Genomic DNA, 16,107 nt, shown 5'->3' with positions numbered 1-16,107 from the left:
CCTGTCTTCGTATCACACATCTTCTTTGCCGTCTGAAGCCTCAGGGGCATGGAGACGCTCGTGGCTGTGCCTCCCCTGCCCCTGGTGCTCAGGGTACCTGTCCTCCTGACAGAGGCACATCAGGCCCATCCCTAAGGATCTCCAGGAAAAAACCTCTTCCTTCTCCCACCATCTTCCTCCACTCTGGGTGTCTACCCCCTATAGTTTCTGAGCCGTGACCTCTCCCCTGTGACCTTCATCAAACTCCTGCTTGTCCCACTGTCACCACCTGCCTGGGTGCAGCACAGCCTCCCAGGCACACACAGAGCCGGGTCCCGGCTTGGCCTCCCACCCTTCACCCACGAGGCTGTGTGTCCCCACAGCCGGTCCCCCTCGCCTCTCCAAGCGCCGGAGAAGGAGAAGGAGAACCCGGCAGAGCTGGCCGAGAGGTGCCTTCGGGAACTGCTGGGCCGGGCTGCCTTTGGCAACATCAAAAACGCCATCAAGCCTGTTCTCATGTGAGTCCTACATTTTCAGTTTTGGGTCCTGGCATCTAAGGAGGTGATACGGTTGTGGTGTTGTGGCCAAGTCAGTCCCTTCTCTGTGCCTGTGTTCGCTGCACTGGGACAACGAAAGCTACCACACAGCGGCCAAGTGCAGCTTTGGCGAGAGGAGTTGGTAGGAGGAGCCCCGAAGCTGAAGGAAGGTGCCCGGGTAACTCCTAAAGCCACGGCGTCCTTGACCTCCTTCCAGCCCTGGGTCTTCCCTTCTCTCACCTGGGGCTCTGTGAGGGCTGGGTCTCTGGGAGGTGCCCTCTCCCCCCAGCGTCTCTCTCCTCCTTAACATCACTCTGCATGTCATAGCTGTCCCCCATTTTTCTCTCCCTCACAGCCACCTGGATAACCATTCTCTGTGGGAACCCAAGGTGTTCGCCATCCGTTGCTTTAAAATCATCATGTATTCAATTCAGGTACGGCTTGTCCCCCGGCCAAGGGACTTCTGGGGCAGGAAGTGCGCTTGCAGACAAAGCCAGCTTCCAAACCGGTTCTGCGGAACCTCACTGTGGAGCGTGGCCAGTTTAGCTTTATTTCTAATCCATCACAGACCAATACTTTACAAATAACAATTTTTAAAAATCCATAGAGAGTGTAAATGAAAAATTCGTGACAAGTTCAAGCCCATGGGCCATGCTTGGCGGCTACGCATTGTCAAGTTGCCTATGAAACGCCGACTCTCCAGTTCTGTACTTATCTCAGAATAAACGGGCACCAGGCAGATCTGGAACTGTCGCCAGGCCACGGCCACACTTTGAGCAGCACTAGGCTAAGCCCGTGGCCTCCTGCGGCCCTTACCAACGAGATATGGGGAACGGAAAGGACGACAATAGTCTAAAGTGGACTTCTGCCCCATTTGGGGTGAAAGAGCCCGGGAAAAGCAGGGACATCCAGGTCTTCACTCGGTTGGGCTTTGTTCCTTGTTGGACCGAGGGGGAGGGGCCCAGGGAAAGGACCCTTCGTCCACCCCACCTTTGGGTCCCAGGCCGGGGCTGCCCGGCTCAGAGGCCACATGGGGGTGCTATTGGGGACCAGCGCGTCTTCCTCCCCCCAGCCGCAGCACTCCCACCTGGTTATCCAGCAGCTCCTGGGCCACCTGGATGCCAACAGCCGCAGCGCGGCCACCGTGCGCGCCGGCATCGTGGAGGTGCTGTCGGAGGCCGCTGTCATCGCCGCCACCGGTTCTGTAGGTAAGGCGGCCCTGGGAGGCGTGGGGGCTGGGACCCTCCGGGACGAAGAACTGCCCCCCCCCCCACTGCTTCCAGAAAAGGGCAAGGGAGGCGCCTTAGGGAGGGGTCAGGGCGGGGAAGCCGGGGAGAGGAAGCCTGGTGGGGGTGCAGGGGAGGGAAGAATGGAGGGGGCCAGCCCTGAATGCTGGGTCCCCACCCCGCCGCGCAGGGCCCACGGTGCTGGAGATGTTCAACACGCTGCTGCGGCAGCTGCGGCTCAGCATCGACTACGCCCTGACCGGGAGCTACGACGGGAGCTACGACGGGGCGGGCGTCAGCCTGGGCACCAAGATCATCAAGGAGCACGAAGAGCGCATGTTCCAGGAGGCCGTCATCAAGACCATCGGTGCGGTCCCCGCGAGGGGCGTGGTCTGTGGGTGGGCGTGGCCCGGAGGGGCGTGGTCCAGGGATGGCACCCCCGGGGACTTCGGTTGGGGCATTGCAGGATTGTCCTCTGTGCATGCTGCTCACCAACACTGGAGGGAAGTGGAGTCCGTCCATGGTGCGGACTCCCCAGTCAGGCTGAGTGGGCGCCCGGACTTGAGGCCACAGGCTAAAGAGGCCAACTCTTCCCGCGCCCAGTCCCCCTAGGCCTGCCTGCTGCTCCCAAGTGTGAGGGGTCGGAGAGGCGATGGGGAGGGAGGAAAAGGAAAGGAAGGAAGAGGAACGGGAGCGAGCCATGGAGCACATGTGCATGCGCTGGGGCGAGGGAGGAACTGTACAGCCACCTCACGTGTAAGGCTCATCACTTCCGGAGCCATTGGAGCGTCCCCCAGCTCCGAGAAGCAGGCAGGGCAGGAATCACCCCAGCTCACAGCGAGCCGCTGAGATTGCGGGGCTGCCTCCCTTCCAGAAAGGGCCAGGCACCTCCCGGAGGTGTCAGAGCCCGTGTCCCGCGGCACCCAGCAGAGCAGCTGGTGGCAGAGCTCGGTGGGCACCGGGGGCTGCTGCCTGGCCCAGGGTCCAGGTCTCCGCCCCAGAGACCTTAGCCTCTGGCTCTGGACTAAGCGGAGGAACTGGAGCCCGGACGAGCGAGTTGTCTGGAATTATCTAGGTTCCTCCTCTGGGTCTTAACCGTCTCCCCAGAGAAGCAGCAGAAAGACTGAGCTGAGCGACCCCGGCAGCTGTTGGCCTCAGGGGGCCGATGACCTCACAGGGCCGATGACCTCACGGGGCCGACCCTCTCCACCATCTTTCTCCCGCAGGCTCCTTTGCCAGCACATTGCCCACGTATCAGCGCTCGGAGGTGATCCTCTTCATCATGAGCAAGGTCCCACTGCCCTCTCTGCATCACCCTGTGGAGATGGGGAGGACCGGGTAGGTCCCCACACCTTCCTCCCGTTCTCTCCTCCCTGGGTCTCCCCTCACTTCTCTCATTCTGCTCTCAAACCCTTCCTGAGCCTTTAGGGGGGCCCTTGGATCCCACAGCAGTTCTCAGGCTGCCACCCTCCCTCCCCAATAACCACCTCCTGCCATTAATTCCCGGTCTGCTTCCTGGCTCTGAAGTCACCGTCCTGGGTAACTCAACACATAAGCCTTGTGGGGAATCTAGTCACAAGGGAGAACTACGCAGGCAAGTGTGGGGTCTCCACCGAAATCGCATCCTGGTGAGAGTGTGTCTCTCTGGTCCGCAGGGAGAACAGGAACCGGCTGACCCAGATTATGCTGCTGAAATCCCTCCTTCAGGTGAGCTCCCGTCCCCTTCCCGCTCTGCCTCTGCGGGAGGAAGCTCCTCCCCAGGCCCAGGGTCGGCTCCAGCATACAGCTTGCAGCTTGCACGTGCACAGATATGTCTGTGCAAAGGGCTGAGGTGGGACTGACACCAGCCTGTGTCCCTCTCACTTGCCTGGCTGGGCACACACAGGATCCTTATCAGCTACTGATAGCATTGTCACTCGACATCTCTCTGTACTGAGATGGAATCTGCTGGTTCCCGCCCCTTCCCCCTCCAATGACCTGCGCAGATCCTTCCCCACTGTTCCCTCCTGGTTTCCTCAGTCTCCCAGCCACAAGCTTTCCCTTCGTCGGTGTTTTATATTCCTCTTTTTGCATCTTTCAGCCATCACGTCTAGAGATTCATTGTTCTCAAAGGTCATTCCCATGACCAACTTGTTGAACTGTAGAGATTCCCTAGAGATTCTGAGCCATCAGACTGCGTGGGGTCCTGACTCTGTGTCTGTAACAAGCTCCCCAGTTACCCTTGTGCACAGCCATGGCCTAACCTCTGGACATCTCACAGCTACACGATTCTCCCAGTTGCTTTTATCTCCCTGTCTCCTCACCTACCATAAATACAACCACAAGAATTTTCTGGAAATGCTGTTCCCCACATGTTGCCTCTTGTTAAAGTGTGGGTCTCAGTTTCCAGTTGAGGTACATCTAGATTTCATACAGGCATACCTTGGAGATATTGCGGGTTCAGTTCCAGACCACGGCAATAAAGCGAGTACGCAATAAAGCAAGACACATGAACCTTTTGGTCTCCTAGAGCACATAAAAGTTATGTTTACACCGTGCATACTGTAGTCTTTTAAGTGTGCAATAGCACTATGTCTAAAACTAATGTACATATCTTATTTTTAAAATAATTTATTGCTAAAAGTGCCAATCATCATTAGAGGCTTCAGCATCAGAGCCTTTGTGCTGGTGGAGGGTCTTACCTTCAGTTTGCCAATACCTGCGAAACACAAGGGCCATGCCTGTCCTCAGACTGAAGGTGGAAGGTCTCCAATGCCCTTTCCCTCCCTCGACTCCCCATCGCATCCCTCAGCCTTCTCTGTTCCAGGCGTGGCAGCCTGCACAGCCCTCACTCCCTCTCAGGCCTTCCCTCCCCTCCCCCAGCCCACGCCTCTCATGCCACTCTGTGTGTATAGAGGCTTTGCATGCTAATGCTGCCCACCTCTGGTTCCCTCCTCTCTGGACTCCTGCCATTTCTTCACATCCCTCACTGATTTGTACCTGGCATCTTAGTAAGGTGACATTTTGGGACGCACTTGGGTACATCCCCCTTCAGAGAACACTGGTGTTTGCCTTTGATGGCGCCAGGTTTTACTAGCTCCTCCAGGGCCTGCTGAATCGTCCAATGCATTGTTTTAGAACATAGGGACTTAACAGTAAATATGTTCCGCTGCTTTTGACTGCTCTGACATCACGTGGGATGTGTCTCTGCCAATTGGCTTTGCTCAGAAGACCCCTTTCGTGGCCATGAAGGGATGTAAGCAATCGCTGTGTGTGCTCTTGGTTGCCATGCGCGTAGGTTCTGATTCCGCAGCCCAGCTGTAGGTTCTTCCACTGTCTGTCCATCGCTCTGTGCCCGTCCGCCCGCCTAGTAAGCCTTGTATTCACAGTGAGTCTTCATCAGTTGTGCCGATGGCCTGGAACGTAAGTTCAGAGGCTCCCTGACTCCTGCTCCCCTCAGTGCTCATCCCTTGCTTGCTTTTAACTGTTTAAAGTTCCTGCACACGGTCCCCATCCAACCACATGTCTACTGAGCTGAGCTGAGGAGGTCGTCTCGGATGTTGGTGGGTTCAAAAAAGTTGCCTCTGGCATCCAGGGTCCAGGGTGGGTCTGGACTGGGGGATCTGGACTGGGAGGTGCCCAGAGAGGGTGAATGCTTCAGACCAGGCCTCTGCTGGCTGCTCCTCCATCTCCTCACTGCACCTGAGAGGGCCAGCGTTCCTCAGCATGGCCATCCGGGGCTCCCTTGCAGGTGTCCCTAGGTTTCCAGTGCAGCAATATGATGTCAGCCCTGCCCAGCAACTTCCTCGACCGCCTTCTGTCCACCGCCCTCATGGATGACCCAGAGATCCGTCTCTTCGTTCTAGAGATTCTCATCAGTTTCATTGATCGTCATGGCAACCGCCACAAGTTCTCTTCCATCAGGTGAACTTGGGGCCTCCTCCCCTGTTGATATGTGATGGGAGGAGACTCCGATGGGGCCATACATGCAGGTGGGAAGAGAGCTCAGGGACTCAGTGAGACCCACCAGAGAACTGATCGCAGACACTGACCCTGGGGCCCCGTGAGGGGAAGAGCGACCGAAAGAGCACCTGACTTGGGGGAGATAGGGGGTGGGTTGGAGATTTGGGAGATAAACAGCACCTACTAAAGGGAGTTTTCAGATGGGGAGGAAAAGAATAATCTAGATCAATATTTAAGAAAAGGGGGCAGGAACTAGAGAGCTTGGGAGAAAGTGCAGAGTGGGTCAGGAACCAGGGCTGGAGGAGCACTGGGCGGCCTTGGAACAACCAGTGACATCGGGATGAAGCCCAGGGGCACCACGTGAGCTCTGACTGGCCGCACACATGGGCTAAGGTGGCCCCTCATGTCCCCTTCCAGTACCCTCAGTGACATCTCTGTCCTGAAGCTGAAAGTGGACAAGTGCTCCCGACAGGACACCGTCTTCATGAAGAAGGTTAGCAAATGTTACCTCAAGATACAGTGAATCCCCAGCAGGCCAGGCCCTGGGACCCTGACCTTCCAGTCCCCCAGTCACTGCTGACCACGGCTCCCAGAGCCGGCCTCCTCCCTCTTTGTGTAGGCAGGATGAGCAGCCAACCCTCTGGGGTCAAGCCCCAGGGTCATACTCATCACCAAGGCCAGAATGAGGACCAGGGCCAGTGACTGTGTTCTGCTCCTGCAACAATTTGGGCAGCGGCTTTTGCTGCTGGTTTGACTGGACCCAGCCTTCTCTAAATATGCGCTCCTGCACATGTTCACGTCCACTGGGCGTCCTCTCCCTGGGGGTGGAAGTGGGGTATGCACAGTTTTCCCACTTTCTTCAGATTAGTTTTTCTATTCTTGCTCCTCCTGTCCCCACCCTGCCACGGTGGCCTTGCCCACACCCCTATCCCCGTCCCCAGCACTCCCAGCAGCTCTACAGACACATCTACCTGTGCTGCAAGGAGGAAACGAACACGCAGAAGCACTACGAGGCCCTCTACGGCTTGCTGGCGCTCATCAGCATCGAGCTGGCCAACGAGGAGGTGGTGGTTGACCTCATCCGCCTGGTGCTGGCTATTCAGGTGGGACATGGGGTCGGGATCGGGGGGAGGTCCTGTTGTGACCAAACACTAATTGGAGTGCTGGGTAGCAACTGCTTAACAATTGTTTCGGAGCTGGGAATACTGTGCCCTTGGTTGGCCGTTCCCCTGTGAAGACCACCAGCCATAGCCCTGTAGGTGAACCATGAAGAATGCGTACCCCATGGCTTCGGCCCAGTCTCAGGCTGAAGGAGACCCAGGGAACAGGGTCGTTAGCCCTCAGTAGTTCAAGCCTCTTGAAGAGTCCGAATGGGACTCCAAGGATTGCCAAGAGCGTGCTTATAAGCCCGGAGTGATTCCAAAGCAAATCATCTGGTTCCCAAATTTGCTTCAAGCATTTATTAAAAATACGTGTTTCCAGTTCTGTCCTGAGCCTGGGGGCCCGTAGATTCAACAGGCCTCCCTTGTGACTCTTAGGCAGGTGGTGTGACACTACATAAGGCTTTAGACTTCCAAGGTCTGCGTGGGTGGAAGTACACTCTAGGCCAGTGATGGCGAACCTATGACACGCGTGTCAGAGGTGACACGCAAACTCATTTTTTTGGTTGATTTTTCTTTGTTAAATGGCATTTAAAAATATAAAATAAATATCAAAAATATAAGTCTTTGTTTTACTATGGTTGCAAATATCAAAAAATCTCTATATGTGACACGACACCAGAGTTAAGTTAGGGTTTTTCAAAATGCTGACACGCCGAGCTCAAAAGGTTCGCCATCACTGGTCTAGGCACGGGGTATGGCCTTCAGATCTCAAAGATAAGGGTCTCCACGGGCCTGAAGCTAGGCGGGCATTGCATCCTGGATTGTGGCAAGCCTGGAAATTCAGTGGTGGCCAGTCTTGGGCCACCGGCTTGATAGTGCTAAATCCTGCAAGGCCAACCTAGATGCTATGATTGCCTGATTGTCTTCATTCAAATACAAAGGAATTTGAGATTCCTTTGTATCCCAACCCCCTAGTAAAAGCATGTCAAACTCTTGGCCTGCGGGCCGCATGCCTTATTTATTTGGCCCCTGTTAGCTTTTGAGTTTGACATGCTTGCCCCAATAACTCCCACATGTGAACCTAATAACCTAACATGTGAACCCAATGTAGCAAGCGAGTCCTGTCCTCCAAGCATCATGCAAGGTCTGTAGGGAAGGACACAGCATCCTAGTGGTGGGCTCCATGATGAGGGTTTGGATAGTCAGTCACTGAAGCTGGAACTGCGAAGTGGGGCTTGAGGTCATTGCCTCTCATGGATTGTTCTAGGGACCATTCACTTCAGCTTTAATAAGGATGGCTTCTGACTTCCAGGAAATGATGAGGCAAATGCTGATGAAGCTTAGTCTAGAGCTGTGGGCCATCTCCCTACGGTCGTGGGGAGGTTAGGCAGAAGGTGGGACACCAGTATAGTTTGTCAATTAAAAACTGCAAACGCCCCTCTGTGTTGCCACAGGACTTGGCCCAGGTCAATGAAGAGAACTTGCCCGTATACAACCGCTGTGCCCTCTACGCGCTGGGCGCGGCCTACCTGAACCTCATCAGCCAGCTCACGACAGTGCCGGCCTTCTGCCAGCACATCCATGAGGTTGGTGTCCTCGTGACCCTGAGATATCCTTACGACTGTGCGAACTCAGGAAGCCCTCACTTGGGGTTTCCCCAGAACTTTTCCTTAATTGCAGGAGCCCTGTGCTTAGTCATCCTCTTCATTAAAAATAGTAGCATCATTGCTTTCTCACCTCCCCCGTACACTTGCCTGCCAACTCTCCTCCCACTTCTCACCATCTTAATAGCTTTCACCTTCCTTGTCAAAAATTTGCAAAGGATACCGAGGGAAACTCGGCATGTCCCTGTCCATCCGGATGTGTTTGCAATGCACCAGGGCTTGGGAACGGCGTGACCTATGCTCCATTTTCCAGGTTCAAAGAGAAACCCGGAACAGGTCACAGAAGCAGGAAAGAACAGTCTCTTGGGAGCTAAGTCCCCTGCATTTGGAGGACACTTAGTGCATATGTGTCAGTGGCCCATATGCTTGAGCAGACCGCCCGGCTGCTCTGAGGGTCACTGTGGTCTGAGTTTCTCCCTCGGAAGCCCGCTGTAGGGCGCTCTGCCTCCGATTTGCAGGAGGGAGGAAACACTGAGTGTGCGGGAGCTCTTTCATCTGCCTGTTCGGAGCTCCCTCTCCCTGCTGCGCCCACCTCTTACCTTGTGATTCCTCCCAAACTCCAGGTGATAGAGACCAGGAAGAAAGAGGCCCCGTACATGCTCCCTGAGGATGTGTTTGTGGAGAAGCCCAGGTGAGGGGCACACCTGGTACATGGGCCAGGAAATCAAAGGCAGCTGAGTAAGAAGGTGGGCGGTCGGAGGCAGGGGCTTAGGCTTCTATGGGCTCTAGGGCTGAAAGTGGAACCTGCCCGTGGCCCATAGGTCCTGGGTCAAGTTCAACAGGCATCGTGACTGTAATACACACCTTGAGCCATCTGGATGTGTTGTACCATATAGGTTATGTGATGCTCCCTCTGGGCGCTGTGACCAAGCCCCTGGGAGAGGAATCCTGGAGCAATTGTTCCAGACAAGACACTGCCATCAACCCAAGTGGCACTGTCAGACTGATGTCACTTCAGCATCAGAGGAACGCGAGGGAAAGATATCCTGGGGGAAAATGTCCAACACCAGGGGATGGCTTTATCAATTATGGCCAACCACACAGCAGTCACCTGATAGCCCATTTACAATGGTTTCAAAGAATAGTTAATGTGATATTAATGTGACATATTCACTATAGAAGAGGTACATGAAATAGACCATAGAACAGGAAGGGGGCGGGGTGTGTATATGTGACTGAAGGATTCTGCTCACTGCAGGTTATCTCTGGAAGTGGGACAATGGGTGATTTTTTCCCCATTTGCATCTCCGTCATTTGGTATAATGGATGTTGCCTTTATAATAAGTTATTAGGAAATCGTCCTCGTTACCCACGGCTCTCACTTGCCTCTTCCCTCCTGTGTCATCCAGGCTGTCTCAGGATCTTGATGGAGTGGTGATTGAGTTCCTCTTCCGCCAGAGCAAGATCAGTGAAGTCCTGGGGGGCAGTGGCTACAATTCAGACAGGCTCTCCCTGCCCTACATCCCTCAGCTGACAGGTATGAGCCCTGCTCAAAGACTCGCAGGCCTGCCTCTGGCTTGTCATGGCCAGGTAAGGGCCTGAGTGTAAAGGACTTCAGTCACCTTCCATGGCCCCTTGGATGTCACACAAGAGCTGAAAGGCACAGTGGAGATCTATGGTGAGATCCTCTGGATTTCCCCACCTCTCCTCCTCGGTGCAGGGTCCTTAGAAGTAACTGGCCCACAAGATAGCCTGGCTTGTGGATGGGAGAGGCCCCACTGTGCCACACATGGGCTACAGAGACCCAGTTCTCTGTCACTGACTCCCAAGATGTCTCCCGGCACCTCTGAGTGTCCATTTCCTTGACTGTAAAATAGATATATTAACAGTATTTGCCTTACAGGGTAGGTATGAAAAGTATGTAAAATAATGAAGGCAAATGCGCGTAGTAAATGCTACACAAATGACAGCCACTAGTGCTCTGAGCAGATGACGCTTGCACAAGTTGAGGTATGCTTTCTGCCCATAAGCAGCTTCTTGGTGTTCATCAAGGATTTCAAAATCTTAGCCCTAAAGAGCAGAACCCACCATCCTAAAATGGGCAGAGAAGGCCCAGCTGTAAAATCCAGCTGTAGACTCCACGTGCCCTGAGCCCTCAGAGGACGTGGACCAGGCAAAGGCAGAGGGCGTGGGAGGTGGTGCCAGGGGCATGATCCTGGCTCGCTCCCTGACAGTTAGGAATCTCGCTTCTGGCTTCTCCTTTCCCAGATGAGGATCGCTTGTCCAAGAGGAAGAGCATTGGAGAAACCATTTCCCTGCAGGTGGAGGTGGAATCTAGGAACAGCCCTGAGAGGGAGGAGGTGAGTGTCTCCCCCAGACACTGCCCTGGTGAAGCCCGGCATCCCCGGGGGAGGGCACCTGCTCCTGCCTTCTATGCAGTCAGACACCCCATGCTCCAGGCCCCCCTAAGTGCACAACACAAGTAAGATTGCACAGAAAGTAAATTTCTCAGGGAAGTCCAGTTTTCCTACTGTCATCCCGTAGACCACAGACATTTCCATCTGGAAGAAATGCTCTGTATCCACCTTCCTCCCTACTGCACTCCCATGAGGATGTCATAAAAATCGCCCTTGAAAGACTCGTTGGTTGCCATTCGCCATTCACGGTGGAGACAAACATGCTCCATATTGGAAATCGGAAGGTTAATAGGAGAGATGAGGGCGAGGCGCACCCATAAAGGTGCTCTTTTAAAGAGAAGGCTGCAGCTCAAACATCTCTCTCCCATCTTTTCTTGAGGGCTGTGAATATGTAGTCTCTGTACAACTGAATATGTGCTATCTCCCATGCCATTATTTCTTCTCCCTCAGAAAATAAAGCAGATGTACCCACGAGAAAGGGAGAATAAGGAATCGTAGTGGCAATTCCAAATGTACTTCTCAAGTGGGAAAGAAATGGGGAGGGGACTTGGAGGAGGGAGAAAGAAGTGAGGACTTGGACGAGAAGACTTGTGGAGTTTGGAGCAGGGACAGTTTCTACCCCTTAGGGCTGGTGTGGCCATGGAGGACAGTATGGACACCTAGTCTTTCCCCAAGGAGCAAGGAGAACCCATTGGGCTCGAGATCAAACCTCCCTGTCGCCATGCCCTCAACCTTCACTTACTGGGGGAGACCTCCAGTCCTGGGCTTTTCAGAGCTTATCTGGAACCTTCCCATGGAAGGAAGGCGGCTAATTGGAGAAGTGAAATGAGGTTGAACCAGGCCCTTCCAGCTCTACCAGACTGGGAATATCAAAAATGTTAGAACCGCAGCATGAGTTGGATGCTACTCCCGCACCCACATCCCTTAAGGCCTCAAAAATGTGATTCAGTTCTTGAAATTGACATTTGAGATTATATGGCCATCTGCAAATATAATCTCTTCTTCCAATATTTTCTGTTAGGTATCTGAAGATTTTTTTTTTTTAATTACACAGTGTTTTCCTCCCACTGGGCTTAATGGGACAAGCCAGGGGGAGGGGATAGTGGGTTCTATTAGTTGAGGCTCTAATGAGGGATTAGCCTCCCCACCCCCATGTCATGACTCTTGGAGAGCTTCCGGAGACCCTGGTGAGAAGGTGGGTGTCCTGGGGGAGTTTCTGCCCATTGGGACATTCTTTGAGAAGTGAAGGGGCTGCCAGGTAACTAAGGAAGCCAAGGCTGCGTCCTCTGATTCCTCCCCCTGCCCCACCTTAGTAACACTTGTCCCCTCTCCCTCAGCGAGTACCAGCAGAGGAGATCACCTATGAGACGCTAAAGAAGGCCATTGGTAAGTGGGAGGCCCCCAGGGAGTCTGTTGGAGGGGAGGGCAGAGCTGGGTCTTGGTTGCAAGCGAGTGGGTGTGTGCAGCCCCATCTGCTGTCTTCCCGAGGATGATTCAGCACAGACTTGAGGGCAGACGTTGTGGCTTCCTCTGAACTCATCCCAACTCCCAAAGCTGCAGTGGGAAGTCCTGCTCTCGTGAGGGATCAGTGTTGCCCTGTGTCTCTTAGATCAGACAACCCTTTTTCTGCTGACTGCTGCCTTTAAGGTACTCCACTGAGGGGCACAGCCAGTCCGGTAAAAAGCAGTTGTGTATAAAGACATTGACTGTTTTTTGTTAGAATGTGATACGGAAGAACAAGTTGACCAATGAAATATATTAAGAACAAATCATATTAATATTTATTTAATAATGGCAACAGATTTCTAAAATATTTTTATTGATTTCAGAGAGGAAAGGAGAGGAAGAGAGAGAAACATCAGTGATGAGAGAGAATAATTGTTCGGCTGCCTCCTGCACAACCCACACTGGGGATTGAGCCTGCAACCCGGTTGACCAATGAAATATATTAAGAACAAATCATATTAATATTTATTTAATAATGGCAACAGATTTCTAAAATATTTTTATTGATTTCAGAGAGGAAAGGAGAGGAAGAGAGAGAAACATCAGTGATGAGAGAGAATAATTGTTCGGCTGCCTCCTGCACAACCCACACTGGGGATTGAGCCTGCAACCCGGGCATGTGCCCTGACCGGGAATCAAATTGTGACTTCCTAGTTCATGGGTCCACGCTCAACCACTGAGTGACACCAGCAGGCGGCAATAGATTTTAAAATGTAGTATTACATCTTCTGTCTGAACTACTTCAAATGAGAGAATTTTTCTGAATGCTGATGACAGATTTTGTCTTCACATGCCAGACCTTTTTTATTTTTGTTGTCATTGATGGTACTCCTGAAGGAACACACTCTGCTTTCTTAAACAGCGAATGATGGACATATTGAGACCCCTCCCTTTTTTTCTCTAACTCATTGTGGTTACCAAGAGGAATATGTACACAGCTTCATACCGCTCTGCCGTAGGGGTTCTGGGCTGGCTTTTGTGGTCTGTCTGGCCTTTCCATTGTTGATGTCGCTTTTCAAATCCCCATAGAGTACTTCCTATTCCAGGAACTTCCCGTTAAGAGTCCTAGTGGCAGTGCAGTGGGGCTTTAAGAGCCCAGCTTCATGGTCTGCTCAACTGGTTCTCAAACCCTTACCCAAGGAAGGTCACTGAGCCCTCAGGAAAGGTCTAGACCTGCTGGGGCCACGTGATGGCACCACACCCTCCAGGCCACCGCACCCGGCCCATCAGCAGAGGGAGCCGGAGCTGCGGTCACAGACAGCACTCTGGGAGGAGTCCACCCAGCTCCATGTCAGTGGGCAGGCCCTGCGGGCTGACCCCACTCTGTGCTGCAGTGGACAGTGTGGCGGTGGAGGAGCAGGAGCGTGAACGGCGGCGGCAGGTGGTGGAGAAGTTCCAGAAGGCGCCCTTCGAGGAGATCGCAGCTCACTGCGGGGCCCGGGTGAGTGAGGCACACAGGGCGAGCCCTCGGGGGCAAAGGGTCCAGAGCCGGACGGGGTTGCTAGATCTTGGCACTTAAGTCACCCAGAAATTAGGGCTGAGATGCCAGCAGCACCCTGGCCCTACAGTGTTTCCCCATGAACCAAAGGACTTGGCTATTGGCCATCCAGGCTCCACACCTCGCATTTTTCATGTAAGAAAGAAGCCCCGACCTCGGGAGCTCCTGCATCTGACAGACAGACTATAATAATTATTATCATCATGGCAAGTGTGTACCTAGCGCTTTACCTGTGAGGGGCACCAGAACATCTTACATCTGTTAGTTTATTTCATTCCCATGACTACTCTGCGCGGTTGGTGCCAGTATGACCGTCACATTCCGGAGTGATGGGGAAGGAGCCCATGGGGAAGGAAAGATGGCCACTGTTTGCAGCAGGACCTGCAGGCAGGGGGTGAACAGCGGGCCTGGGAAAGATCTGAGAGAGGGGGCCCCGGACAAGGGGAAAGAGGGGCTCGTGTCTATACTTAAGGGAGGGGCACAGACATTTCTTGAGATTGATTTTCTGTGCCAGGATTTGCTAGTCACAATGTTCCTCTTAGTCACAATGAAATATACTTGTAAACATCCAAAAGTTACAAATAACTCTTACTTAATTGTACATTTTCCTCTCAATAAAAACACGTCTTCTTATTATACAATATATATTTCTAATATACATATATATTTCCAATTATTATAACTATATATAATAATATATAAATACATGTAAGTATAATGTCAATTTGGGGGGCCTATATTATCCTGACCTCTTGTCCCATCTCAAGAGGTAGATGCTGCTCATTTCATGAGCTCGGAGTTGAGGCCCAGGTACAGAACACATGCCCAGCTCCCTCACACAGTCGGAGCCAGAAGGGACCAGAGGGCGCATCTTCCCTAAACCACCAGTTTTGCACAACTGCTTCTTTGGAGTTCAGAGCTGGCACCAGCTCTCAGCCTCCTGACTCATGCCCAGCAGGCGCTACCATCCCACTTGGAGGAGCTAAGGGTCCTTCAAGAACCGCCTGCTGAAGTCCTCCTGGTGCCCCAGCAGGCCATGGCCGGGCGGCTCTGCCTGACCTGAACCCACAGCCAGGGTCCACAGACAAGTGCTGGGATCGGGCTCCCACCATTCCCTTCTTGAGGCTGCACTGCCCAGACCTCCAGTGCGCGCTCTGGACAGGTGGGCTCATGACCACCCGCAGCGGTGCGGGAACCCCAGCTGACTCCCCCTCTGTTTGTGTCTAGGCGTCACTGCTGCAGAGCAAACTCAATCAGATCTTTGAAATCACCATCCGGTAAGTGGCAGCCCTGGCCCAGGGACCCCTACCTCTGTGACCCAGCACTGGGCGCCCTCCTCCCCAGGCTTCCTCTGTCTTCAGTCCTCCTCTCCCCAGGCTCTGTCTCCAGGGTTGGACTCAGCCACCAACTCGCCCCCAAAAGGAAGTTGAGACTAGAGAGGACAAGAGACGGCTCAGTGAACCCTGGAAAAGAGTCAGGGTCCTTGTTTCCCAGGCTGAGACTTGACTTTCTAAGGCAACATTGTCACCTTAGAGCCTGCCATGGAGCTGTAGACTCTAGAACAACTTGAAACCTGGGAACCCACAGAGTGACAAAGGCTCTGGTCCCTGTTCAGAGAGAAACACAAATCAGCTGCTGTATTTGGTTGCATGGGGTGGGACCCGCTCCTCATCCCTTTCTCCTCCCTGTGCTCCTGCCCAGGCCCCCGCCCAGCCCATCAGGAACCATCACCGCAGCCTACGGCCAGCCTCAGAACCACTCCATCCCCGTCTACGAGATGAAGTTTCCAGACCTGTGTGTATACTGAATTCCAAGAGGTGGAGCTGCTTGGAGGGGTGGGCCTGAGGGAGGGGCTCACCCTCACACCCCACCCCTACTACGTGCAAGTCTAACAGGGATCTCAGAAAAGGTCACCTTCCCACCTAAACAAGGTAGAGCCCCAGACCCTCCCGCTTCCCCTGTGTCTCCCCTGAGGGGTTGGCTACCTGCCCCTCTAGGACCAATAAGCCTCTCAACTGTACCCTTTAGTCTCCTTTGTGTCAGCGAGGGGCCAAGAATCGGGGGTCGGGGGTGGGGGGGAAAGGTCTGAGCTCCTGCAGCTCCTGCAGCTCCTGCGTGGTATGGTGGTGCAGCAGGTGAAAGCCTTCTATGGTGGGGGTGGGAGGGGGCACAGCTGCCATCCCCTGAGGCGGGGACTGGATGGAGACACCTGTTGGTCCAAGGACGCTGTGGACAGCAATCCAGAGAAAGCCAGGGGAGAGCTGGAAGCTGGGGGACCGTTCTCCTCAGAGCACCC

At 53.7% G+C, this 16,107-nt stretch overlaps 1 protein-coding gene across 2 annotated transcripts in view; it reads left to right on the top strand.

The window, feature by feature from the left end:
* The window catches only part of EFR3B (EFR3 homolog B), a 28,341-nt gene extending 12,510 nt beyond the window's left edge, over window positions 1-15,831 (top strand). Inside the window, exons 4-20 of one of the 2 annotated variants that reach the window (XM_015566387.1) lie at window positions 363-497; window positions 871-949; window positions 1,615-1,723; window positions 1,932-2,108; window positions 2,968-3,079; window positions 3,397-3,448; window positions 5,472-5,644; window positions 6,101-6,176; window positions 6,625-6,786; window positions 8,241-8,372; window positions 9,014-9,081; window positions 9,800-9,927; window positions 10,659-10,750; window positions 12,145-12,193; window positions 13,648-13,754; window positions 15,039-15,088; window positions 15,513-15,831. In XM_015566387.1, coding sequence (XP_015421873.1) covers window positions 363-497; window positions 871-949; window positions 1,615-1,723; window positions 1,932-2,108; window positions 2,968-3,079; window positions 3,397-3,448; window positions 5,472-5,644; window positions 6,101-6,176; window positions 6,625-6,786; window positions 8,241-8,372; window positions 9,014-9,081; window positions 9,800-9,927; window positions 10,659-10,750; window positions 12,145-12,193; window positions 13,648-13,754; window positions 15,039-15,088; window positions 15,513-15,618 — 1,807 coding nt within the window. In that variant the 3' untranslated portion in view covers window positions 15,619-15,831. Of the gene's footprint in view, window positions 1-362; window positions 498-870; window positions 950-1,587; window positions 1,724-1,931; window positions 2,109-2,967; window positions 3,080-3,396; window positions 3,449-5,471; window positions 5,645-6,100; window positions 6,177-6,624; window positions 6,787-8,240; window positions 8,373-9,013; window positions 9,082-9,799; window positions 9,928-10,658; window positions 10,751-12,144; window positions 12,194-13,647; window positions 13,755-15,038; window positions 15,089-15,512 lie in introns of both variants that reach the window. The other variant, XM_015566386.1, reaches the window with a different exon arrangement.
* The last annotated feature ends 276 nt before the right edge of the window (window positions 15,832-16,107 follow it).

Source organism: Myotis davidii, unplaced genomic scaffold (genome assembly GCF_000327345.1).
Source record: "Myotis davidii unplaced genomic scaffold, ASM32734v1 scaffold238, whole genome shotgun sequence".
Taxonomy (NCBI): domain Eukaryota; kingdom Metazoa; phylum Chordata; class Mammalia; order Chiroptera; family Vespertilionidae; genus Myotis; species Myotis davidii.
This window is presented reverse-complemented; position numbering and strand designations above follow the sequence as displayed.